Consider the following 26,630-nt stretch of genomic DNA (forward strand, 5'->3'; position numbering starts at 1 on the left):
AAAAGAAGCATATTTATTTTTTCATAAAAACTAATTCAAAACATTCTAAGTTCTTACTTATGACAACCCTATTGAAGATAAAAGACCGACACGCGCATACTACCTACACTTTTTTTTTTTTTTTTATATGGAGAACTCTCAGGCGTTCAGGTTTCCTCACGATGTTTCCCTTCATTATTAACGTTGATAACTTGAGATAATAAATAAATAAATATACTACGACAATACACACATCGCCATCCAGCACCAAAGTAAGCGTAGCTTGTGTTATGGGTACTAAGATGACTGATTTTTATGAATTATAAACATAAATACTTAGAATAAACATATAAACACCCAGACACTGAAAAACATTCATGCTCATCACACAAATATTTTTTAGTTGTAGGAATCGAACCCACGGCCTTGGACTCAGAAAGCAGGTTCGCTGCAAACTGCGCCAATCGGCCGTCAAGTCACTACGTCAAAACACTACGCGTCGCATACGTAAAAAAGTATCAGGAGTCACTTGGTTTTAATTTTGCATGTTACGTTACGGCTGTATCTGATTTCTCTCAGTAAAAACTATGGCAGTGCAACTAGACAGCACTACTAGTGCAGCACTCAAAGACTATTAGCGTTTCGGTTTCACAGATAATTCTTAGAGACTTAAATGTACTTCTGTATTGTGTTCTTGTTTATGATTTCCTTTATTTAGGTGTACAATAAAGTGTATTTTTATTTCATTTCATTATATCTTCTACCCTCAGTTTGACGTAACAGATATGTTTAGGAATTGTACGAAAAGGAAAGATAAGTGGATTTGTGCAGTAATTGTAATGTACTGTTACCATCAATAACGTATAAGAAGACATTGTTCATCATCTTTTTCTTTACTTTGTCCTACCTAGCAGACGACTTGCAAATGCAAAAGTCCACAGAGTATATCTTCCATCCAAAGAGTATGTGTATGTGCATCTATCCACAGTTGCCGTTACAGATACTTTAGGGTTCATAGGAATATATAAGTGGATTTGTGCAGCAAATGTAATGCAGAATGTTAATTTATTATAATAAACAGTAAGAGTTAGCGCTCACAGGCCCCTTTGAGCTAAAGGCATTATAATATGCAGGAAGTTGGGTGATTCACATGTTAATAGATGATATTGATGAGCAATCAGAAGCAATTACCGTTGTCATCGCGTATTAATTAGGTGCTTGCGGTTTCTGCGACCCAATACATACATAATATCATATGACGTTATAACATAAAAGTTAGAAGCGGTGATAGCCCAGTGGGTAAGGCATCGCTTTCCTTTCGTGGAGGCCGTGTTCGAGTCCTGACACGCACCACAATTTAAACATCATTTGCTTCTGAACGGTGATGGAAAAGGTCGTGAGGAAACCTGAGCCTGAGAGATCTCCATAATGTTCTCAACGGCGTATGAAATCTAACAATCCGCACTTGGCCAGCGTGGTAGACAACGACCTAAACTCTTCTCATTCTGAGAGTAGACCCTGTAGCGGGTAGGTGATAGGTGTGATGATGATGAAAATGAACATAACAGTTGCAACTAAATCATATTATAACTTAACTAGTCCATTAGTACATAAAACTTCTTCTGCACATGTAGTAGGTATGTTATAGATAGATTTTAAGAGCCTCTGACGAGGACTTTCCAGGCACAGTGGTGAGGGCTATGGTCCTTTAAGTGGGAGATCCTGGGTTCGAACCCGGATTAATGCCCAGCGGGGTGACTCCGACTTTACTTTTGGGGGGCCGAGTTGTAATCCCAACACACACCTCTAACTTTTCTATCTTATATGCGTTTTAAGCAATTTAAATATCCCTTGATTCAATGGTTAAGAAAAATACCGTTAAAAAAAGGCATGTGGAGTCCACCTTTCCACTCTGGGCCAGCGTGGTGGACCACAGCCCAAACCCTGCTTATTGTGGGAGGAAACACGTGCCCTTGCAGTAATAGGCTTATAAATAATTATAATGACGAATTAATTATTTTATTTAAGTCAGTCCAGTCCTTTGGGAGCTACGGTACTACATATTGACATACACGTTACAGTAATAACACCCTTCAATTTACTTGGATTAAATAGTTATCTTTGTTCCCAGGTGGAAGCAAGCGAGCCACCCGGCTGACAGTGGCGACAGCAATCGGGATTTGGATATTAGCAGCTGTACTCGCTACCCCCGCCTATATCGGTTCCTACTTGCGAGACTTCGTAGTCAACCCCACTACACAGGTTAGTTTCTACCTTCACACGGAGCTCATTTGTTTTTTTTTTATGAAAACTTCTTTAGCACCTAAGTTCTTTTCAGGTAAAAATAATTCTAAGAACATACTGAATCCTCATTCAGCCATTATTTTATGCAATGCATTGTGTTCAAAACAATGAAAACCGATGGCCGATTGGCGCAGTTTGCAGCGACCGTGCTTTCTGAGTCCAAGGCCGTGGGTTCGATACCCTCTACTGGAAAATCTTTGTGTGATAAGCATGAATGTTTTTGAGTGTCTGGGGGTTTATATGTATATTCTAAGTATTTATGTATATTATTTGTTAAAATATTCATCAACACAAGCTACGCTTACATTGGCGCTAGATGGCGATGTAAGTATCGTCGTAGTATATTTATATATTTATTTATTATTTATTTAGTGAAAACGCCCCACGCTCGTCTGCTCTGTACACCCGTGGAATGTTGCTAGGTCACAATTGTTTTCCCATTTTATGGTGAACGCTTAGAACATTAGAGCTAAAAAAAGTCCTGTCAACTGCTAAATGGTATGAAGTGACTAACCGTTTGTTCGAGAAACCAATCTAAAGTGGAGTGATTTGTGATGCTTCAATATTAGTCGTGTACACGGTTTCTGTGTGTTCTTAATTCTGTGTGCTCAGTTGCTTTCTGGCTTCTTAGTCACAAACAACCAAACTTGACGTTTTAAAAGTGATTATTTTTGGCCTACTTCTAAAAAATTTATTTTGAACTTCATACAACTCGCGTCATCGTCACTATATTATACAGAATGTACTTTAGGGTAAAAAAAAGATGGGACTCATCGTCACAGAAAGCTTTTTGTGAGCTATATGTACAGTGTGTATACTTGAAGTGAAAAGGTTTTGAGCACGTTTTGAGAGAACAAAAATAATGGAACTCCGTCACCAAACGTTTATTTATTTATTTATTAGCTTTTCAAGTGTAACAAACAGTGCTTTACACATAAAAGTAATGCCGCATTTTTATATCACATTAGCCAATGAAGTTTCCACAACTCAGTTATACATAAACGATGGCATTAACCACAATTGCCAAGCGAAAATAAAACAAAAAACTTAAAATCTTAATATCATAATAATTAAATAGTTATCTTGGCAAAATTATTTTCCTAAAAGTGGCAATTTTGACGTGAAAAATGACCGTCTCACAATATATGTAAGTATACAGTAAGTTGGTAAATATCTGTACTTTTTGTTTGAACATTATATTTTTTACAACATTTAAGTCGGTGCCAAGAAGAAATTAGAAAATTACTACGTACAGATCATATACTTCGTACCTCTTTAAGATTAAGGCGATTCCTAGGTTTAGTGAAAACGAGCATTGGGTGCCTAATTCTTAAACAAGATAAAAACTGTTTTCGCCAATGCATCCTATACAAATCCCATTTAAAATAAGTACTGCGTTTATTGTGTGCCGGATTCTGTAGAAAATTCTCGCATGTAGAGAAATAAAACTGTCACGCCCACATGCCTTTCGAAGGCACTTATGCACTGCGTTCATTCTGCAACAGTCTATCTGGACAGATCTTTAATCTAAGCGTGTCACAAAGGGAAAATAACTCTACAATGCTATTTTCACGTAAACCCGATAGTGTAGGCATCAACTTGCAGTTGGAAATTTATATGTGTCATAAAACATCGAGTTTCGAAGCCCTTGGGGGTCACAAAAATGCTCGTACCGCCTCTTACGTAACTTTATCTGCACTGCACTACTATTTTCTATTCGACGGTTATACGACCATAAAGTTTCTGAATTTTATCTGGTCTGGTCTGGCGGGAGGCTTCGGCCGTGACTAGTTACCACTCCATCGACAAAGACATGCCACTAAGTAATTGAGCGTTCCGATACGATGGCGCGTAGAAGTCGTTTATATGGGTTTAATATAATGGGTTAAAGTCAAGTCAGTCAAAGGCCAACTTGTAGTGGAATAATTAAAAAAAGTAAATGACCTGTTTCGACTAAAATCTAGATATCGGACTAGAAAACTTTCATACAGTGCAAAAAGAGCAAAAAATGGTCAGTTATTTTCTGTGAAAGTATTTAAAATCCTGTATTTTCCACGCAAGTGTGATGAAAATCGACGTACATTGGCTTTCTCCTCTTGGCTTTCTTAGCGCATTCGCTTATTTACCTTATGCGCCTAATACCGCCTCAACATTAAAATGCAATGTTTCAAAACCAGATTCAGATTTACCATATCTGTGGTTATTCCTATATTATTTACTTGTGTAAGATAATCATAGATTCTGAAGGCAGCATTGCAAGCTGTAATCCGATTACCCGTAAAGGCCGTTTGATCTGACGGAATTATTTAATCTTCTCACTCGGGAATTTGTACCCAACGTTAACTGAAATGTGTAATTTGTGACATGTCCCTTATTACCGCAATATCCAGCAAACATCGCTCATTCATTAAATATTCATACTCAGCCTATTTAATGTTTCAATAAGGTGGGCACAGTCCTTGCTGATTTTGAAGGCACTGATTTGGAACGCAGATGCGGTAAACTTTTTTTTTTATTCCATTTACTAAAAAAACAGCGGCTGCGCTTCGGTTTTTCAAAGATCCCTCGGGAACCACAAGTTTTCCCGTAATGAAGTGTCCTGTGTTTGTATCTATTTAGATCCATCATTTTGTCAAGACCAGTTTAGCTTTTAAATAAATGAAATAAAATAAATATTGATTTATTTCAGATAGGTATCCATTATTTTTTAAGAGTAAAATTACCAACTTTTTCCTTACGTTTCTATTTTAGGGAAATTACAATTCTTTTTATAGAATAACGCGAGGTCATGACTTCACATTCTTCTAACTTCCGAAATTTTTTATATGCATTTTAAATTTTTTCATATTTTTTAGTAAAACAAAGACATTAATTCTCTATTCCTAAAATTTAATCCATTTGAAATAGCACAGCAGTGACTCATCACCAACAGCATCTTCAGGATGCTGTTCGTGCCCCCTGCAACCTTCGCACCGATACCTTTGCGCATTGTGGCATAAAAACATTCGACTATGCAGTCAGTTATTTACTGTCTGTGACAAAACAAAACTTACGCTTAAAAGGGTCTTGATGAAATAAATGAAATACACTTTATTATTCACCTAACAGAAATTAAATTATAATCAAAAACAACACAATAAAACACTGTTACAATGGGCGGCCTTATCGCTAAGAAGCGATCTCTGCCAGGCAACCCAACAAAGGTAAGGGAAAAAAACACAGACTTAAGGGTTAGGTACACAAGAGCAGAGCAGTTACTAGAACAAAGCAGTTACAGAGTATTAAAAATAAATATATATATATCAATTATTATATCATACAAAGTACAAGCCTGCAACCTAAAAAACAAAGCCTACTTGATGTTAAATGTCGAGGTTTGGCCTTAACTTTAGTAGACTACGTTTTGTACTAAGCACTAAAAGAATTAGGTGCGTCAACAGGAAAACCAGAAAGTTAGTGACGGACGCAAAAGCCATTAAAAATGCTAGTTGCGGTTACTCAGTGGACGAAATTCAACCGTTTTATATAAACTTTAGCTTTCTACACTTCTCCTCCATGTAAACTTACCCTCCAACAAATCTAACACGCTTCCGCGCTCGCTATGCTTAAAAATACAAAAGTTTTCTCCGTTCTAGTTTTGGATTCACGTTCTTAAAACTATCTTTAGTATGTCCGACATTTCGAATAATGAATCTGGGATCCAACCTCAAGTCCCAGCGCGCCATTGCTAGCATAATTTCTCAAGCATTGACATCTTCATTCTGTCTGAACTCTGAAGGTAGCTACAAAAGAACTATTAAAAAAGTTCTTCAAGCTAATTGAAATATTAGTATTATTTTCGAGAACTTAATCAATATTTATTAATATTATTTTCTCTGATTAGTTATTTAGTCTTCTAAGTTAAATGTGTGTTCTCTTTCTTTCCTTTCTTTTATATGAATCAATCAATTATTTTTTCTATTCCTTTGTTGTTTTTTTGTTTTGTATCTTTTTTAGTAGCACTAGAGTTTTTTTTTGGCATTAAGTTAATGCTTATAGCTATGACAGCTAATTTTAATTTTTTATTAGGTACTTTAGGTACCTTAAATTAATATTATCTGTCATAGTAAGTGTTACCTGTATTTACATCGTACTGCTCGCCCTACTGCTCCTTACAATGTTATGTGGATAGTCTTTTTGTTAAATTTAAGAGCTATTGTTGTAATATGTATCTAATTGTTTTCTGCCCCAAATAAATAAATAAAAAAAAAAAAAAAAATTACCTCCAGTAGGAAGGTTGGTTGAATTACATCTCGTTATCTCCATCAACACATCAGTGTTGCCATTTTCAAAAATGATATCTCGCCATTTCCATCAACGGTCATAGATTAGTGATATCAGCATATCGTCTTAGGAAAGTACAGAAAACGTTTGTGGGGCTGAGTATATGCTTTTATAACATAATACCGAAAGTAATATTAGATTTATCATTACATAAGTTTAATGAAATGCTTAAAAACACATTTAATACATCGATTCTTATATTAGGCCTACTTGAAATAAATGAATTTTGAATTTGAATTTGAATTGAATGTCGCCTTCAGTAGTAGCTTTTTGTGACAGAGCTAGTCCGGGGAAGTAGATACGCCATGCTTATTTCTGCCACCAAGGAGCAGTGTTTTGGTCTGGTCGGCGTGGTTGCCGGTGTAATAAAAAAAATAAAAAAATAAAAATAAAAAAAAAAAATAAAAATCCTTTACTTCGACCATAAAGTTGATCATAATTGTTAGTAATAACACACCTTAAAACTAATGTTAGTGATCTTATATCTATCTAATTACTTAATCCTAATACTATATCTAAGACAGGCTTGATTAGTCAGCATGTGCACCATATGACAATGGTTCAGGTACTGACAATCAAACCTGTCAGCAAATGCCCTCAGGATGGCATTGGAACTAGCCCTTACCCTGCGCACCGGGGATGTGCACCGCTTACGCATGGTGGTATAAAAGCAATCCACATGCGCATCCGCGAACATACCCGACGCGCTGCAGCAACGAGGCAGGCCCAATAGCATCCTGAATGCATTATTGTACTGGACACGCAGGGCATTGTACTGTTTCTGCGTGTAGTCCACCCACAGGCTACTCGTGTAAAAAGAAGTGCAGTAAGCTCTAAAGAGCGTTACTTTTACAGGAATAGTACAACGAGCAAACCTGCGAGCGATCATGTTCGCTCTAATAGACAATGCCCTGCGTTCTCTCTCTATGTCAGCATCGTCTTTCAGGTCAAAAGACACCAGATGCCCTAGGTATTTGAACTGAAACACCCTCTTTAAGGGGGTACCGTATAACTTAATGGGTGGTACGTTTGAGGGCACTGGTTTCCCTTTGGCCTGAAAGACCATGCATTCGCTTTTTTTTACATTATACGTTAACCCGTGACTGCGAGCGTAGCTTTCACACATGCTTAACAATTTAGCCAAGCCACAAACAGAAGCACTGAGCAACACCATGTCATCTGCGTAACTGATGTTGTTGAGACATACTCCGTCAATATGGCAACCAACATGCGTAGTGCTAAGCGACTCCATCAGTGCGTTGACATAAAGGTTAAAGAGCTTAGGGGAAGTTAAGCCCCCCTGTCGCACGCCGCACCCTAACCTATATGGCTGCGAATACGATTCAGACCATCTCACGACATTGACCTGGTTTCGATACCAATATTTGAAGATCCTAGTAACTTCTTCGGGCAGACCGGTGTCTTTCAATTTCTGCCATAGGATATCGTAACTTACCAGGTCAAATGCCTTGCTAAGGTCCAGAAAACACGCATAAATAGGCGTTCGTCTGTCCGTATAGTACTTTACAGTTTGCTTTAAACATAATATGGCCGACTCTGTTGATAAACCTGGCCTGAAGCCAAACTGATTGTCGTGTAGGATTATATGTTTATCCAGCTGGATGTCAAGCAAACTGTCAAGCACTTTCGCCACAACCGCGCCAAGTGAGATAGGCCTGTAGTTGGCTTTATCAGATATGTCCCCAGTTTTGTTTTTCACAATTGGCACCACCACAGTTCTCATCAGTGCAGCGGGTAAGTACGAATGCGCAATACATAAGTTGAACAACATGGAAAGTACTCTAGGTAAGTGAGGACCAGCATGCTGCAGATGTTCAATACTCAGCCCGTCATGGCCAGGAGACTTTCCACGCGACATAGAAGTTATAGCATTCTTGACATCCTTAGCTGTAAAACGGATTCCAATCACCTGGCCACACGTACACTCATCACTGACGGACTGTGATGGTCCCAACGGTGAAGTCACTGTGAAATGTTCTTTAAACATGTCTGCTATAAGACTATGCTCATTAATACCATTCATGCTCACTGGTAGACCAGGCCTACCGTTTGATTTATTGGTGGATTTCCAAAAGTTACGAAAATCATTTTTCGCATGCTGTGAAGCCAAGATATTCATCCTTATTTGTTCGCTGTGGTTCTGACACCACCTTAAGCGTGACTTAAATAGACTGCGACTTCGATGCATGTCGACATAGACCCTACCATATTTTGGTTTACCCCACCAGACCCATATTAAAAACTTCGACCTAGCCTCCCTATGTGCATCGCGAACATACCTGTTCCACCCCGCCACAGGACGCTTCCCAACGCGCGATCTTACAGTTTTGGATTCAGTGGCAGCCACAGACAGAACATTTACAATGTCGCTATACAATTTATCAATAAGTAATGTGTGATCGATACGCCCGCAAACACAATCACTACACGAACGAAATTCCTCGGGAAAATCAATATCTTTTAATTTTTCATGACATAGTTTAGTATACATCACTATTTCTTCCGGTTTTCTATCTCCCCATAGAATCTCGCTCGGCATGTTACATACACTCGTCAACTTTGGTTTAACCATATCCAAGTCACACTCAATAATCAACGGATAATGGTCGGACCAATACACATCGTACTTTACATATACATTGGAAATTGACGAATAAGCCGAGTTGGTCGTCACGCAGTGATCAAGCCACCGCCTCGACCCGTGGGCTTCACTCACAAACGTGTATGTGTCCGACCTTATGCCTAAAATCTGTACATCCACACATGACCACTCTTGCTCGTCACAAAAACACGTCAGCTCGTTATAAAAACGTTCATTCGGATGGGCGTTAAAGTCGCCAAGGATGTAAACACATTCTACGTTCATACTGTTAATAATAGCACTCACCGAACTGAGGCAATCAGTGAATTCCGTAAGGTTCACTATTTTATCTGTAGGCATATAAATACTAAACACTAAAATAGACCTATCGCCCATCACTATTTTTATGGCACATATTCGTGGATTATCACAACACACGACCGACACATTTTGGAAAACACTTTTATTCCATAGCAGCGCTACACCTCCATAAGGCCGGCCGCACACCATGCCCGCCGCCGCATCCATAGCAGAAGTGCCCGTGCTGCCGAAACGCTCATCAATCCCGCTAAGAAACTGAATATCATGCCCAAATAACCACGTTTCTTGAAGTGCTATCACACTCGCCGACTGACACAAAAGCCTCACATTGTCAACTGAGCGCTTTATACTTTTACAGTTGAAGCTTACTAAATTACAGGTGAATCTTTTATCCATTAACAGTCGGGGTAGGGCCGTTCACGGTATTCGTCGCCACCCCGTTCGCACCACTGCTGTTATTTCGCTTGAAATTGACGAAACGCCTGAATATTACTCCCTCCGGCCAGAGTGTTGCATCTAAAAATATTTCTATTTTCCGCTCTGATACAAAAAATTTGTACGCGTTATAGTCCTTGTTTCCTCGTAAAAAGGAAATCTTTTCGAGATTGATATGCTCTTTCGTTTTGTTATAGACGTAATCCATAATATCCTTCTCCGTGGTGTCTTTGTGTATCATGGTAATAAAAATTGGGACTTTTCTTTCGACGGCTTTAAAGTTACAATTCTCGTCATTGGAGACCCCCGCGACTCCCTGGTAACGATACGATCTCGTTTTCGGTTTCCGACGCTGTACAACATTCCACTCGCCTTCTGTCTTAGTCACCTCAGCGAACGACAACACACCCGCTGCCCGGATCGGAGCCGTCTCGCTGGCCGTCTGAGCGCTCAGCGCACTCACCGCTGGTTGCGATGACACATCACCCGCGCCGCCCGCGCCCTCGGCGCTCACCTGCTCCGCCGCGCGCGCGCCTTCGCCGCTCCGGATACGTTGAGATTTATAACTATCCGCCGCACTACCTTCCATATAATTTATGCTCCTATAGTTTAAACTAAGATCTCTCGGAGATGACGACTCAACGTTAGGACGATCGCTGTGATTTGTAATGATCGTATCATCGAGTTGCGACAATCCAATGGGCCCACTGTCCCGATATGCGCCTCTTTTCATGTTCACCTTTGCAGCTGAGAAGGGCGGCGATGTATATCGGTAACTTTGGCACTCAGTTCTCACTTTTTCCAGCTGGTCGATAGTTACATATGACGACTTAATATCTTTTATCTCGGCCTGCACAACGGCCAGATCCTTGAGTAGTTTTGAGACGTCAAGGTGGTCAAACGTAATCGGGGGTAACTTATCTAAGTCTCTCGCTACAAACACTGGCAAAACATCAGGGTCAGTGCCCTTAAAAAGACTGATTATGTCGTTTAAAAAACGGTTTTCTTTGCCTTTTCCTCTCCTCGCAGTTTTACGCAGATCCTGCGGTAGGGAATCGACGAGCAATTTATAACTTTCCTCGATCTCCTCCAATGAGAAGGTCGCGGCACAAATCCTCACAATGCTGTCTTCATCAGCCACAGACAATTTTGCTTTTACGTACGTTAATAATTCACATATTACGACCCTACAATTATTGCACGATAACGTCATTTTTCAAAAAACTGCAGCGCCGCCGTACAGCAGGCACACTGCACACGACCGATACGGGGCGCGGCGCTCGCGCAACTGAGGCAATGACAGGCACATTAGACTTAACGTCAAATCCTCAGGTCGATGGACACAGGGCACTTTGAAAGTCATGTTCCTTGCACGCTCAGCGAAGTGTTGCTTTGTTTTAAGGACTTAAAACTTAAAAAAAATATTTTTGGAATACATAGGTGTATAAAAATCTAAATTCCATCAATGCCATCATCAAAAAAAAATTATAACTTGCGTCAGTGCTGCCATCTTTAAAAATCTCCTACTTATGTCTATAATATTATTATTAAGATTTATCTGGTAGACCCTTAAGCAAATTTTATGTGACTTTATGTTATCCTCTTCTTTTGAAAAATATGGCTTAAACTTCATTCGGAAATCCCTTGTCAAAGGACCGTTTTCCTCCCTCGGGGGATATTTGCTTTGTCCCTTCTAGCAACCTTTCAATAAAAACCTTACTTGAAGATAAGAATCGGTGTGGATTAAAGTTGATCGCACACTAAAACACAAAAACTCAACACGATGACAGAGACGGTCTTAATCTTGGTATCTTGGCATTAAAAGTTAAATATTAAGTACAGATAGAGCTTTTTGTGACTGAGCTCGATTATTACTTTAAAAAAATGGTTGTATGGTTTGTAACCATTTCCTGGAAACTTTCATCTTTCTCATCTACTTCCTTTTCTTTCTCACTGAGCCAACTTTATTGTGGCTTAATGCATAGCAAACGCTTCACTTCTTGGCAGGTTCTGAGATTTTTATAAGGCTTAGTTCACTTTGAATTTCATAAATGGATTTTAACTTAGTTGGAAATTACCTATTAGGTGCTTATAATTTATGCGTTTGGTTGAGCTGTATTGCTGAACTCATCCATATTTTCAGGGTAGATTGCAAAGCAAGTAACAAATTTTACACTACTATGTAATGTAGATAGGTATATTGAGTCAGTTATGGCGGCAGTGTACGATGAACTTTATTTTAACCGTTTAGGGTAAATGCTTGGTTATATTGGGAGTTAAAGCTTTGTAGAAAGTTCAGACTTGCTGTCTCCCGACTTTTATAATAATATAATCTACGAGAACAAGTCACAGCTCGTCGCAGCTTTTATAATATTACAACAAAGGAATGTCCGGGATTTCGTCTATAATATGAAATTTGAATTTGAAAACTAATAAATTTCGAATCCTTCTATAATATTCGTGTTTTAAATTAATAAATAAAGTGAGAAATTAGTTATCAGAGGATATTTGAATTTTTATTGAGCTCGGGTTTAGGAAAGTAGTGTCTTGTAGTGTCTTGTAGTGTAAGTTAAACTGTCCGCCATTGAAGATTCGTGGGAGGACAAAGTGTCGATGAAATCATTCAAATCAGTCCAGCCGTTTAGGAGAAGTTCAGTGACATACACACGCTCACAAGAAATATATATATATAAAGATATAAATATTTATACCTATTTAAAAATCAAAGTCAAAGTCAAATATGTTTTGAATTATTCAAATAGGCATATACATAGATGCCACTTTTGATGCGTACGATGTACATTAAAAATAAGTACATTGCCGTAAGATGATGGCGATAACTATTCGTACATTTGAAACCAAAATAGCGAGGGTTCCAAAAGCGCCCTTTAACACCATCTCACAATGTCATTGAGTTAATAGTATTTAAAAGCAACCTGGTTAAAGCAATACTTTACATTCAAGATTTATATTGATTCCAATATTCACTTATATTAATAAACTTATTTTCATAGAGTCTCTCACTATATTTTAACACATGCATGGAGATGGATATAGAATAAGTATGTTATGGCATACGTATCGGGAAGTCAACAGTGATAAGGCAAGGATGCTTATACGTTATAACCGGATGACAAAGTCGCGGACAGAAACTATCTGAGCAATATAGCTGAGAAACTTACACCGAATTATTTTAATAAAGCCTTCCCCAGTTATGCTAATATAATTACACTTTAGACTACAAACCTTCTGCAAATGAGATTTGAGTCCCCGCCTCGGCGGTCAACCAACTTAATAAAGGTTATTACAATCTATTCTAACGACACTTTAGGAAACTAATCTTTCTTATTACATTTCTTATGAAGATTTTCTGAGGTAGAAGTCTGCAAAGGCCAAATATTGTTTGCTATATTAAATTGAAACAGGCTGGGTGAAGTGAGACCGCAAGAGCTATGTTTCAAGATAGAAACTTTGAATGCGACTTAGGGTATTAAATACCACAGACAAAATCGCAAAGTTTTAGAAGTTGAGCTTTTTGTAACAGAGCTTGTTCGGGGTAGTACTGTTGCCATGCTTATGTGTTGCGATCTTAAAAGTGCAAAACAACGATGCTTTCTGAATACTTGTGGGCCTACCGCGGTATTGCAGCGCTTCGACAATGTTCGCCGAATCGAGAGTGCCTGACTTTTATTGTATTGTTAGTGCTTTTGGGAAAGGATAGGGAACTCTATTTTATTTTATAACAAATTACCAAAATAAATTTTTGAGATGTCTCTCAATAAGTTCAAAGTTTATATAAAACGTAAGCTTAAAGAAAAATCCTATTATAATATTAAGGATTACTTAAACGATTAAAAAGCTTGGGTGCGAATTGCTCTAGCTTAATATAAATTTACTGTGAGATGGTGATAACAAATAAAATTTACCCGGCTAAGTTTCTTGTGGGCTCTTCTTAGACCGGGGCGCGTTTGGAACCCTCGAAGCTTTAGGTTTAAGTTGGCGAACGAAGTTATCACCAGCCCCTTACAATTATGTAAACATTTATGTATGAACGCTTAATAAGTGCCTGTGATAGGCCTACATGAATAAAGAAATTTTGAATTTGAATTTAACAATAGAATACTCAAGGTCGTCTGTGAAGGAATGCCGAGTCGTATTTCAGACTATTGGCTGTCTGTTCATCGAGACAGGAACAGAAATTAAACCAAGATCCTTTTCCGTTAGATCTAAGTTTTCATGTATACGTTCAACTATAGCCTTTTATATAAAAGCTGATATTTGGTTTATATGCCTCTAATAAAAAAAAAAATATTATTCAGGGTGGAGTTGCCGGTGTAATTGCAAGCAACAACCGGGACTGACTGCTAAACTCGCTTTTTTCCTCTATAATTTAGCCCCTAATCAGTTTCTACGGGGCATCGTACCGGAACACTAAATCTCTTACTGGCACGTCTTTGACGGTGGGGTGGTGACGGGCCTATAACGGCCCACCAAAACAAACAAAATAAAATTCAGAAATTATATATTACCAAATTGCTTTTTCGGGGATCAAACTCGGGACCTCCCACTTAAAACCACATCGCTCATCGCTGCGCCAGGAAAGTCGTTGAAGTCAGGGGTCGTAAAAAGGGGGATATTCCGAGGGGCTTCGTAATACCTAACATATTTTGACCCAACACGGAATTTGAACCAAGAACCAGTGATAAACATTAAACAACGGAGGCAATTAAAATAAAATTGCTCAGAATAAAATATTCGTTATTCAAGTATACAGGCATTTATGGAGCGTTTATACACATGTTTGTTTACATAATTTTGAGGTGATGGTGATAACTACGTTCGCGAACTTAAACCTAAAACTACGAGGGTCCCTAAAGAACCGATCTAAGAAGAGCCCACAACAAAGTCAGCCGGGTATTTCCACGAAGCCTCGTGGAAATTAGCGTTCATTATTTCATATTCCCTTATTAATTAACACTCTTTAACTTACCTTAATTTCACCTTGACTTACATTATTAGCCCCTTTTCCCCCATTAATCTTAATCTTTAATTACCGGGTTTAGAGACGTCGGAATACTTTTTCCTCAGCTCTTGCGTCTAAATACAATACCAATTAAGTCTGTATCTCGAAGTTTTAATGACTGGAGACGGAGAGGGAAGTTTAATTTCGTGTATTTTTTCTTGGTTTCCGATTCTTTTTTTTTTTATTCCACTTCAAGTTAGCCCTTGACTGCAATCTCACCTGGTAAGTAAAGATGCAGTCTAAGATGACAGCGGGCTAACCTGTTAAGGAGCATGTTAGTGATATCCCTCATAGGTTTCAACGAGACATCGCACCGCTAAGCGGCACGTCTTTGTCGGTAGCGTGGTAACTAGCCACGGCCAAAGCCGGGGACCAGACAGTACGTTATCTTCAATTTGAATAACATTTAGCCAAATGTTATATATTTTATCAAAACATAACGTTTTATTTTAGTTTTATTTTGTTTAATAATAATTATAGGTTTTGAAGGCTGTTTTCCATGAGGATTAATTATGTATATTAAATAAAAATATAAAGAAATATTTGATATATGTATATTTTTTTAATCAACAGTTCCACGTGTGCTATCCCTACCCTCCGGAGTGGGGGGAGTCGTACGCACGAACAATGGTGTTGATGCGGTTTCTACTCTACTACTCGCTGCCGCTGGCCGTGATTGCTCTGTTCTACGTGCTGATGGCACGGCACTTAGTGCTGAGCACACAGAACATGCCAGGGGAGATGCAGGGTACACAGAGACAGGTAAGGGGTCACAGAGACAGGTAAAGGGACACAGAAAGATATATGAAAACATAAAGACAGATAGTGTGGAGATTCAGAGACCAGTAGAAACACACAGAGACAGTAAGGGGCCACACAGAAACCTGTCTGTGTATGGAGATTCAGATGCAGGAACAAGGACTCAGGTATACTTAGGCAATGAGACAAGAAAGCTGGAATGGAATAATGAAATTTATAAACATAAAGACAGGTATTGTAGAGGTTCAGAGAGCGGTGGGGATACACAGAGAAAGTTATGGGGGCACGCAGAAACCTGTCTTTGTATGGAGACTCAGATAACAGCGAGACAATTATCTCCCCGGGGAAAGGATATAGTTTTATCAACTCTCAGAGTATTGGCACACAAGTGGAAATAATAGCCAAACAATATATTGTAACAAACGGGGTATAAATGCAATAATGTATAATAAACGGAGGTAAACCTATGCTCCTCCTCCTTTTCCATGTTCCCGTGCTTTAGCAGGTCATAGGATATAATCGGAAATATAATTTTTGTCTCCTGGCTGTGCTAGCCCTCAGTGCAGGATTAGCCATGTAGCAAGAGTAGCAATTGCTACGGGCCCCGCGCGAAAGGGGGCCCCGCACATTTAATACCACTCATCTCTGCCTGACTGACTGACTGACTGACAGACAGACAGACACGCACACAGACATCGCCTGTAGTAATTTCTTACGCCATTAATTACCCACAAAATTGTAACCTATAGTTAGCAAATACGTATTGTATCTAAGATACGTTTACACGTATTTAAGATACGTATTGAGTATTGAATTGTATTTTTACCACTTTATACTTAAGAACCCATAGCAGATCAAGGGCTCTTTTAAAGAATTTGCTACGGGCCCCGCGGTTCCTTAATCAGGCACTGCTAGCCCTGGTATACTTAGGCATAAAGACAAGCAAGCCGGTACGACGGAGACACAGGGCAACACAAAAGGGTATAGACACAACGGCAGGTTTGGGAACACAGGCATAAAGACAGGTATTGTGGAGATTCAGAGACAGGTATGAATGCATAGATGCAGTTATGGGAGCTATGGTGTATCGATATCCAGCAGGGCTAGCACAGGCAGGACACAATAATTATATCCCCGGATTATATCAGTGGATATTATTAAAGTGCCTGCAAACACGGAATAGGAAAAGTTTATCCCCGTTTATTATCACACATATATTATTTGGATATTATTTCCACTTGTGCGCCAGTGCTCTGAGAGTTGATAAAGCTGTGGGAGAAGATATTTGTATCCTTTCCTCGGAGATATAATTGTCTCCTGCCCATGCTTACCGTGCAGAACCAATACGGGGACTCTGATGTGCTTAGGCATAAAGACTCATAGGCAGGTATGGAGACACGTTGGCGTGTAATATAGAATTACAGACCTAGATATTCTGGGTACACAGACAAATGTTATAGATGTTCAGAGATGCGAACACTCACAATATAAACACAGAGATCCTTACTAATATTATAAATGCGAAGGTGTATTTGTTTGTCCTTGCTTGCTGCCCTAACTAAGCAAGCAATCCACTTGATATTTGGCATAGAGTTAGTTTTAAGGACGGAGAGTAACATGGGCTAATTTTTCCCAGGAAAATCAACAGTTCCCACGGGATTTGTAAAAAACATTCAATAACGCGGACGATGTCGCGGACAACAGCTAGTAGTTTATAAAGACTCAGAGACAAATATTATGAATATTCCGGTTTGGGGACAGGGACAGGGACCCAGAAAAAAAACAATTTGATAAAAACAAATATACTCTTTTTATTAAACACTTGTGCATTTAGCATTACACTCTCGGCCCCGTTATAGCGTACTAAAGCACACTAGTATCAAAATGTACTAAAATTTGTATTTTGCTTATAAGAAAACATAGAAGTTATATTAATTATAACATGAAAGTAGTTTGTAATACAAATTTGTGAAGTCTTCCAGTGTATAACTTGGTTGCAACTTGCAATATGATTTCCTGTAGCTTTGTTGAAACTTCGGAATCTAGAGCAAACCAAAAAGCACAAACAATCGTACACATATATACCATATGTGTACGATTAATAAGTAAGGTGTATTATAATACCAACGAATATTTTTGTGTCATTTCTTAGTTAGTGTCAAAAGTTAAAAATTTTAAGTGTTTATAGTAATTTGTAATATAAACTCTGAATATGTAATCAAATTGCAAGCCAGAAAATGGCAAACTGTTGGAACTATTCCCACTTACAACACCAAAGAAATTTACACAGTTAAAGCAATAAAATTTATTCTATTCTATTCTATTCCATATATATATATATATATATATATATGCTTATTAATGTGCACGTGAATGGAATACTTTGTGAGATAAGTTGTGACATAAAATGTTTTTCATTCCACTACGAGCTAGTCCTTGTATGCAATCTCAGCCGAAAATTCTGAAATAATGAATTTCCATATTGGGGCAATAAACCCAAGGCTTTTACGGACCACTGCACTAGCGATGCAGAAATTTCAGGGTGTTTTTGGGGAAGTAAGGCTTCAATTTTATTTTGTTACAGATGCGAGCCAGAAGAAAAGTGGCCCTGACCGTGCTAGCCTTCGTGCTAGTCTTCGCAGCCTGCTTCCTGCCTTCACATGTATTCATGATGTGGTTCTATTACTGGTGCGTACCATACACATTTATTGTGCTCGTATTTCTTTATTTTTCAACGCGCTTTTATAAGCTTGACGTACTGATTCTTATGCACGCCTCATAAGCAGGCGTTGAGGTGGGTATTACTGTCAGTTTACGCACACCGAGTGATTCTCCAACTTAAAATGACACTTTTTTTATTCTTTATTGCTTTTATAAGTGAATATGAATAGACAAATGTTGAGAAAAAAACACTATTTTTAACAATCATGATATTTTTAAATCTCTTTTATTATTTAAACTAATTAAAAAAAAGTTCTGTCTTGGACGTCCGCGTATCTTGTGGCCACGATAACGAGCGAAATACTTCACTTATCGAGTTGGTTTTTTTATAGGCTTTAATTACTACTTTAATAATTATTACTTTTATTACTTCTCACGGTATAATTAGATGAAGTTTAATTATTATTTACAAATAATCTCAATTTTATTGTAATGAATGAGATTATGAGACTTTTGGATTTTCCAACTATTTTTTCATTGTAAGAATCGAAGGCCCTCGCAGATGGCACACCTGATATTAAGAGGAAAACCATCGCCTATAAACATATATCTTTATATACTCGTATATATTTCTTGTGTGCGTGTGTATGTCACTGAACTCCTCCTAAACGACTGGACCGATTTGAATGAATTATTTGGTATGCGTTTGGGTGGCACCCTGGATGGTTTAGATTCACAAATCAGCCCGACAGATTGCGCTGGGGTCCGCTAGTAACATATATAAGCGGAACAACACTTTGCAGAGCATGCAAAGAACACGTCGTACAAATTGCCGTACAATGTCCGTCGACCTGAGTTGTTAAGCTTTATGTGCATGTACCATGGGGTGATAGCCTAATGGTAAGGACTTCGACTTAACTTTCGGGGGGCCGAGTTCGAATCCCAGCACGCATTTCTGACTTTTCTAAGTTACCTGCGTTTCAAGCATTTAAAATATCACTTGCTTCAACGGTGAATGAAAACATCGTGTGGAAACCTGTCTGAGAGTTCTCCATAATGTTCTCAAAGGTGTGTGGAGTCTACAAATCCGCACTGCCAGCGAGGTGGACTATGGCCTTAACCCCTTCTCTTTGTGGGTGACCCGTGTCCTGTAATGGGCCGGTAATAGGTTGATATGGTGATGTTGGTGAATAACACCAGCAACCACGCCCTTTGGACCGGAACACAGCAATGCTGGAGCACAACAATGCTAATATGTTTATTTACCAGAACAACGCAAACCGACTTACATACGGAGTAACTTACAATTTAATACTTAATTATTAATAGTTTTTGTGTCGTGCCAATAAAAATGTTCTGAATCAGCTTAATGTTCCGGATACTAATATTATATCCACAACGATGGTATTCTCACAGTACCTACTGAGTTGAGGGAAGTCCTCTTATAAAATCAGGTATTAGAAAAAAAAGAGTATGGCGGTACAAAGAGTATAGTACTTACCCGGCTAAGCTCTGTTACAAAAAACTCTACTAGTACTCATTTATATTAAATATTAAACTCAATAAATAATTTATCATCATCATCAACTCATTACTGGCCACTACAGAGCACGGGTCTCCTCCCACACTGAGAAGGGGTTAATGCAGTAGTCCACCACGCTGGCCCAGTGCGGATTGGTGGACTTCGAATATTTAATTAATACTCAATATTTGTTGCAGTCCCACCGCCCAAGAGGACTACAACTCGTGGTGGCACGGGCTTCGCATCGTGGGCTTCTGCTTCTCTTTCCTGAACAGCTGCGTCAACCCCATCGCTCTCTACTGCACCAGCGGCATATTCAGGAAGCATTTTAATAGGTAGGTATGTCACATCATCGATGCTCGAAGCAGGAAATCCGTACAAGAAAATGATAGAAATCGGGGGCTTTATAGTAATAATTGACGGACCGAGAAAATGGCCAACCATTGCCTATGAACAATTCATTCATTGCCGAGGATCTGTTTCGTGTAAAGTATACGGATTGAAGTAATTATAAATTACACCGCACAGATTCTCCTGCTGTTCGCGGAGTATCCCCGAGCCACGAGGCTATCCTCGCTTCTAGGCTTATAATAGTAATAATATTATCATTTAAAAACTGAAACTGACTTGGAAGCTATAGCCCTTCGCTTCAAAAATCAACCTCCAAAATATGACTAGGGTTGCCATAGCTTCTAGGAACCAATACGGGACGTTTTCTCCTTCGATGCCCGAAACCCGACATGCGGCTTTTCAACTAAACCATATATGCATAGCATGCATGTGTAAACGATCTCGACCGTATTGAAAGTATAAAATAAAAAAATTAAGATTATCGTGATTATAAATATATATTTTGGAGTTGTATTTTCTAGAAATATGGGACAGAATTTGGGCATGTGGTACTACAGGAAGGGAAGGTCTAATACCGGGACGGTCCCGTATATACGGGACGTATGGCTATTGTAGATATATACTCAACTCACGTATTTAATTAACGTCAAAACAACCACTAGAAAGGGTTGCTGCTCTACGTAGTTGTAGTCTTTAACTAGATTCAAAACATCACACACTGTTTTAGCTGTGAGAACTCACGTCAAAAGTTTTTGTACCCTAACGAGGCATTATTAACAAAGCTTTCTTCAAAATCGTTGTTGTTTTCCCAACAGTACAAATTATCGTAAAGTATAATTAAATTGTACAGCTTCATACACAAAGCAATATTATTATGTCCTGCGGCTTCGTACATGTGTTCAGTGAGATGTTATTTCGTCTAGAGGACCTTTCTGGTGTGAACTACCGCTAGTATTTCTTTTTTGTTTTATTCCACTACAAGTTTTGCCCATCTTTTGTTTTTATTCGTCTATCAGTTATCCTTTGACTGTAATCTCAACGTGTAAGTGATCGTGCAGTTTAAGATGTTACCGGGCTAACCTGCTAGCGGTAAGGCAGTTATAAGGCCTAATAGGTTTATTCGCGGCAACGTTACAAAACGCTAAAATTACATCAGTACTTCAAAGATTAAAAATCGTATTTCCAAGTTAAAAAATATATATATCCTTCATGGCGTATGCAGTGTTTTTCACGCGATTTTATCATCTATGTGTTCATTAATTTTTTAATAACCTTTTTTTATTAATGTGTCTTTAACTTCATTCTTAAATTATTTATCAGATATGTCTATTATGTCTCTTGGAATCTGTTATAGAAACGTACATAACTTCCGATAAATGATTGAAATGTTTTGGATAGCCTAAATCTCTCAACAACCATCTTGTGCTTATTTATTAAATTAAAATCATAAATATACTCATGACTATTTACTAATTTAAGTCAGAATGTTCTTGTGGCGAACTGCGGACTCTATAGGTAATTACATCTTACTGTAACCCAAAGTCGGGAAGACATCAAAATGTGCTATCATAATATTACTTAATTAGCATCAATATACCAATTACGCCGTTTTGCGTTCAGGAAGTTTCATGAATTTATTCTCGATAAAACATTATTCTCCGTTTTTGAAACGTTTTGTTTATTAATACTTCAAGTACTCTTTATTTGTAGATCACCGTATGTTACCGTAATATTACATTCAGAATATACATGAGCGCTGTGGTTTTAAGTGGGAGGTATCTGGTTCGATACCCAATAGGTGCAATTTAAGAATTTAAGTTTTTTAAATCTCTCTGGTCTGATCTGATGGGATTTGGCCGTGGCACCCTCCCAACAAAGAGCAAGGCGATTTTGGCGTTTTTTATGATGTCGCGTTGTAATAGATTAGGGGTATGTGTTTTATATAACTTCTATACCCCCTACTACCCCCCGCTTTATTTACTTACGTACAAATTTACTAACAAATATATATACTTACTCGCTTTATTTACTAAATCTCTTAGTTCAATTTACGTAATAACATTATGTACTAACTCACTTTATTTACTAAAGTACATTAGTTACTTACATTATTTACTCACTGCCTTATTAGCTTACTTTAATTATTTACAATCGCGCGTTATTTACTTATGCGCGTTATGTACTTTCGTACCTACATTATTTACTTACGTAAATTATTTACTTACAAACATTATTAACTTACTTACATTATTTACTTAATCGCTTTGTTTACTTACATTATATAGTTTACTTGTTTTATTTAATAGGTGTATTATTTGCTTACTTATATATACTTTCTCGCTTTATTTACCTAATCACTTTATTTACTTAGTTCCATTACGTAAAAACGTTATTTACTTACTTACATTATTTACTAAAGTGCATTAGTTAATTATATTATTTACTTACATTATAAACTCACTCTCGATTTTACTTACGTACATTATTAACTTAAGTTCATTATTTATGGAATAAAATTATTCACGTGCTCGCTTTACCTACTAAGTATCACTCCCGGAGCCGTGGTAAGGTATAGGACTATTATCTCATAGGAAAGATAGATTAATAGAGTAAGCTAAGTAAAGTAGAGTAGAGAGCTGAAGCCACTCTTAGTGCAAACCAACCCTAAATCATAAATCTGTTGGGGATCTGACGTTGAATGGTGAACCAGCAATTTTATATTGTGATACGTGCGAACGGAAATGTAGGAGTCAGTGGTATAGTATATTATAGTTACCCGTAAGTAAATGCAACGTGCGTCTCATCGATAATGACTTTTATTGGATCAACATAGTAACCACAGAAAATCCATTTACGTACAACATCAAATTGGCAAGTCAAAACCCATTAAAACTTAATAAGCCAATAGACCTTCCATTTACTTATTAATATTTAATTGGTATTATAACGTCTCAGCTTAACAGCTGAGACGTTATAATACCAATTAGAAATTATGCGACTAATTAGCTAAGTTAATTAAAATCTAAGTAAACTATAGTTACATAAATATGTTCTTAAATCTTATTTTAAATCTTATTTATTGCACCACCTACCTTTTTTCTATGTTTTTTCCTTTTACGCCATTGGTTGCCTGGAAGAAATCGCTATGTAGCGATAAGGCCACCAAATTGTACTCTCTTTATATGTATTTATCTTTGTAACTACTTTTTTTTTCTTTGGTGTACAATAAAAGTGTATTCATTCATTCATTCATTCTTAGTTTTTTTTTTAAATCAGCTTCCAACTTTGGTTCTCGCTGTTTTTCAATTTTTTGCTGAAGAAGCTGTATAGTTACGCATTGGAGCTACAAGTCAACCTGTGGGTCAGTGCACTAAAGCCTTCTCTTCTAGGAGTGAGGCATGTTTTCAGCACTGAGATGGGCACCGAGATAAGAAAGGCTAGTGGGAGGCTTCGGCTCGGTTCCCGTACGATATTGCGATTAGGGGTACGCGTTTAATATAACTTCCATACCCCTAACAGGTTACCCCTTTACCATCTTAGTCTTCATCATCCCTTGCCAACAGTCAAGAGCTAACTTGTAGTTAATAAAAAAAACTGGTTGTCTGTCAAGTCGTTTTACGGATTATAACGTCAACGTTGAAGCTGAACGCTTAGGCCGGTCTAGCCTCTCTATCGCTTGTTTTGCGCTCTCGATTGCACGCTCGGCTCAGGCGGAACGTGACAATGAGTCATGCTTTTACGTGCGTGAAGCCGGCGTTCATCGATTTATAAGACATTATCACGTCAAAAAGGGACTGATGATAAAGAAAAGCTGCATAATATGTATATGTAACGTATGTATGTGACGTATTCACTTGTATTATGCAATTGGTGATTATAATTGGAGTGGAGTCCCCTCCCACCCTCATCTTAATGGACATAGTTGATTTGATATTAATGTTCACCCCCGATTTAATAGATTTATACTGATAAGTTTGTTTAATGTATCTAAGACTAGCTGTTAACCGCTTCTTCGTCAGAGTTTGTTTTTGTTATTAAAGCATTCCATACGAACGGATTATTTGGGAAATTTGTGGCATTCAATTAAGGTGTAGTTCTATAGACATTTTAAAGATAAAATTGGATATGTACTATATAATGAACAATTTTTTCTAGTAGTACATCTAAAAATAACAGTTCTGTTTAGGTGTAATCCTTAAGTCTTAAGTCCTTAAGTCTTTTAACTCACGATAACTCCTTAATTATAGCAGTAAAATACTTTTTAAATCATAAAAATTGGACAATTGTAATGATTTAAAAAGTACCTACCCTTGATGATAAAACTATTTATTTGAATAAGAATTAGTGATGCAATACTAATGTAACACACTTTTGTTTCAACCAACGGTTTAATAAAATTTTAGAAGACAAAGGCTGCTATTGCGTTGAACTATGATAGCTCCTCCCTTGGGGACTTTTTGTAAGTAATTATGATTACTTTAATCATCATGAATAGTTTTATCAGAACACGTCATGTAATGAATTGTATAGGCAAAATTCTCCTACTTTGGATTATATTATTGCAATTGTCTTTAAGATCTCCAACTTTTTTGAAAATAAATTATAGCCTATGTTACTTCGTGCTTTCTTAGCTTTCTTTTGATGAAGAAATAGTTGAAATTGGTCCAGTACTTTTTGAGCCTATTGGGTGCAAGTGAACAAACAATTATAATTATTTTAATTGAACGGTAATTTATTAAATTTTTACTCTTTAAAGCGCAACCAAAAAACGATTTACAAAAGGTTGAGTAAGCACGTTCTACCAGCCAAAACAAAACTTAAATTGATTATATGCTAGGTATATATCGAATATACGTAATAGAAATAGACATATTTATTTAAGTTGAAAAAATATATAAATAATACATTTATATAAATATTATACAACTAAAGCATATAGATATGATAATTTCTATACTTACATAAAAAAAATGCCAAGTTCGTATAAGAGGAGTGTAATAACCATAAAATTGAGGGGGTCTCTCCCAGATGAAAATTATATCCCATGTCAGGGGATATAATCATCCACCTGCTGATGCACGGGAACATGGAATAGGAGAATTTTGTCCTCGTTTTGCACGACTTATGATGCGAAGCATCAGAGAGTGCTTTACGATCGAAAAATTTTTTCGCCTCATTTTGGCGGCTATTTTTATTATTATAGCCTTGTTAGTTCACGGAATCAAGATATTTTGCATACTATTGTCGAGATAATTTAATGGAGATTAATTCCATACTTTTAAAAAATTGATTTACTGCAATAGAATTGGAAAAAATCACCAAAATAGGTCAAAAAATGTTCCTGTCCGTCATGTCTGAAACCCGAAAACACATTGTAGGTCACTGAATGCGAATGATTAATTAATTCAGTGTAGTTTAATTGCAATTAATAAAAAACGAAAACTGCAAGACTGTATATCTATATATATCCATGCAAAATTAACATGGATGGTGATATATCTATATCTATAGATATTATGTCAATTTGGAAAATCCAAAAGTGCACGACTCATAAAGCTCATTTAATTATCAAATATTAAAAAAAAAAAAAAAAAAAAAAAAAAAAAACAGCTGTACTAGGAAAGTGATGCACAGGCGCCCCTGGTGGAATACAATAATATTATTATACAATTATTATTTGGATATTATATCCGCTTGTGTGCCAGTGCTCTGAGAGTTGATAAAGCTGTGGAAGAAGATAAATTTTTATACTTTCCCCGAGGATATATTGTCTCCTGCCCATGCTAGCCGTGAGAGTGTTTAAATCGATCTTTTTATAATGTTAATACTAAATAGTGTAATAAGTCCAACTCGGAGTTAGCCAATTGTAATGATTGTCCAAGGTTCAAGGTTTTCTGTTATTTCTCCAAGGTACCTTCTATGCCGCAGCAGTTCAGCCCACGGACAGCGTGGCTCACTGTCTCTGTCAACTTCGAGACGCCTTCACTCCAGCAGGAAGACCAACATCAGCATGGTGCCTCGAACGTAAGTACTTTTTTTTAAATATTATCTGGTTTGCTCTGCTCCTTAGCCTCCTTTAGATTAAATAGCCCATAACCTACTCGAGAATCGGACAATCGGATGTAAAAGATTTCACGATTGTGAGAGATTCAAAACAACCAAAAAGCTGATCTTTTTCACTCCATGTAATTATGTAAAAAATTACGGTGGTCAATCCCCAGAGACGAAAACGTGGGGATGACGAAAAAAGTGCGCAAACGCAGCTGCACTCTCTATTCCTTCTCTCATAGTCGATGGGACGGCAGATGTGACACGACCGGAAAGAGATCAGGCGCTATCTGACAGCTTAA

General features: G+C 37.6%; 1 protein-coding gene across 1 annotated transcript in view; it reads left to right on the forward strand.

The window, feature by feature from the left end:
* Window positions 1-26,630, forward strand: part of LOC120631027 (neuropeptide CCHamide-1 receptor-like) — a 113,124-nt gene that overhangs the window by 81,728 nt on the left and 4,766 nt on the right. The window contains exons 3-7 of the mRNA XM_039900418.1: window positions 2,111-2,241; window positions 15,561-15,749; window positions 18,331-18,434; window positions 20,127-20,264; window positions 26,191-26,304. Of these exons, the coding sequence (XP_039756352.1) occupies window positions 2,111-2,241; window positions 15,561-15,749; window positions 18,331-18,434; window positions 20,127-20,264; window positions 26,191-26,304 (676 nt within the window). The remainder of the gene's footprint in view (window positions 1-2,110; window positions 2,242-15,560; window positions 15,750-18,330; window positions 18,435-20,126; window positions 20,265-26,190; window positions 26,305-26,630) is intronic.

The sequence above is a fragment of the Pararge aegeria genome, chromosome 17 (genome assembly GCF_905163445.1).
Source record: "Pararge aegeria chromosome 17, ilParAegt1.1, whole genome shotgun sequence".
Lineage (NCBI taxonomy): Eukaryota > Metazoa > Arthropoda > Insecta > Lepidoptera > Nymphalidae > Pararge > Pararge aegeria.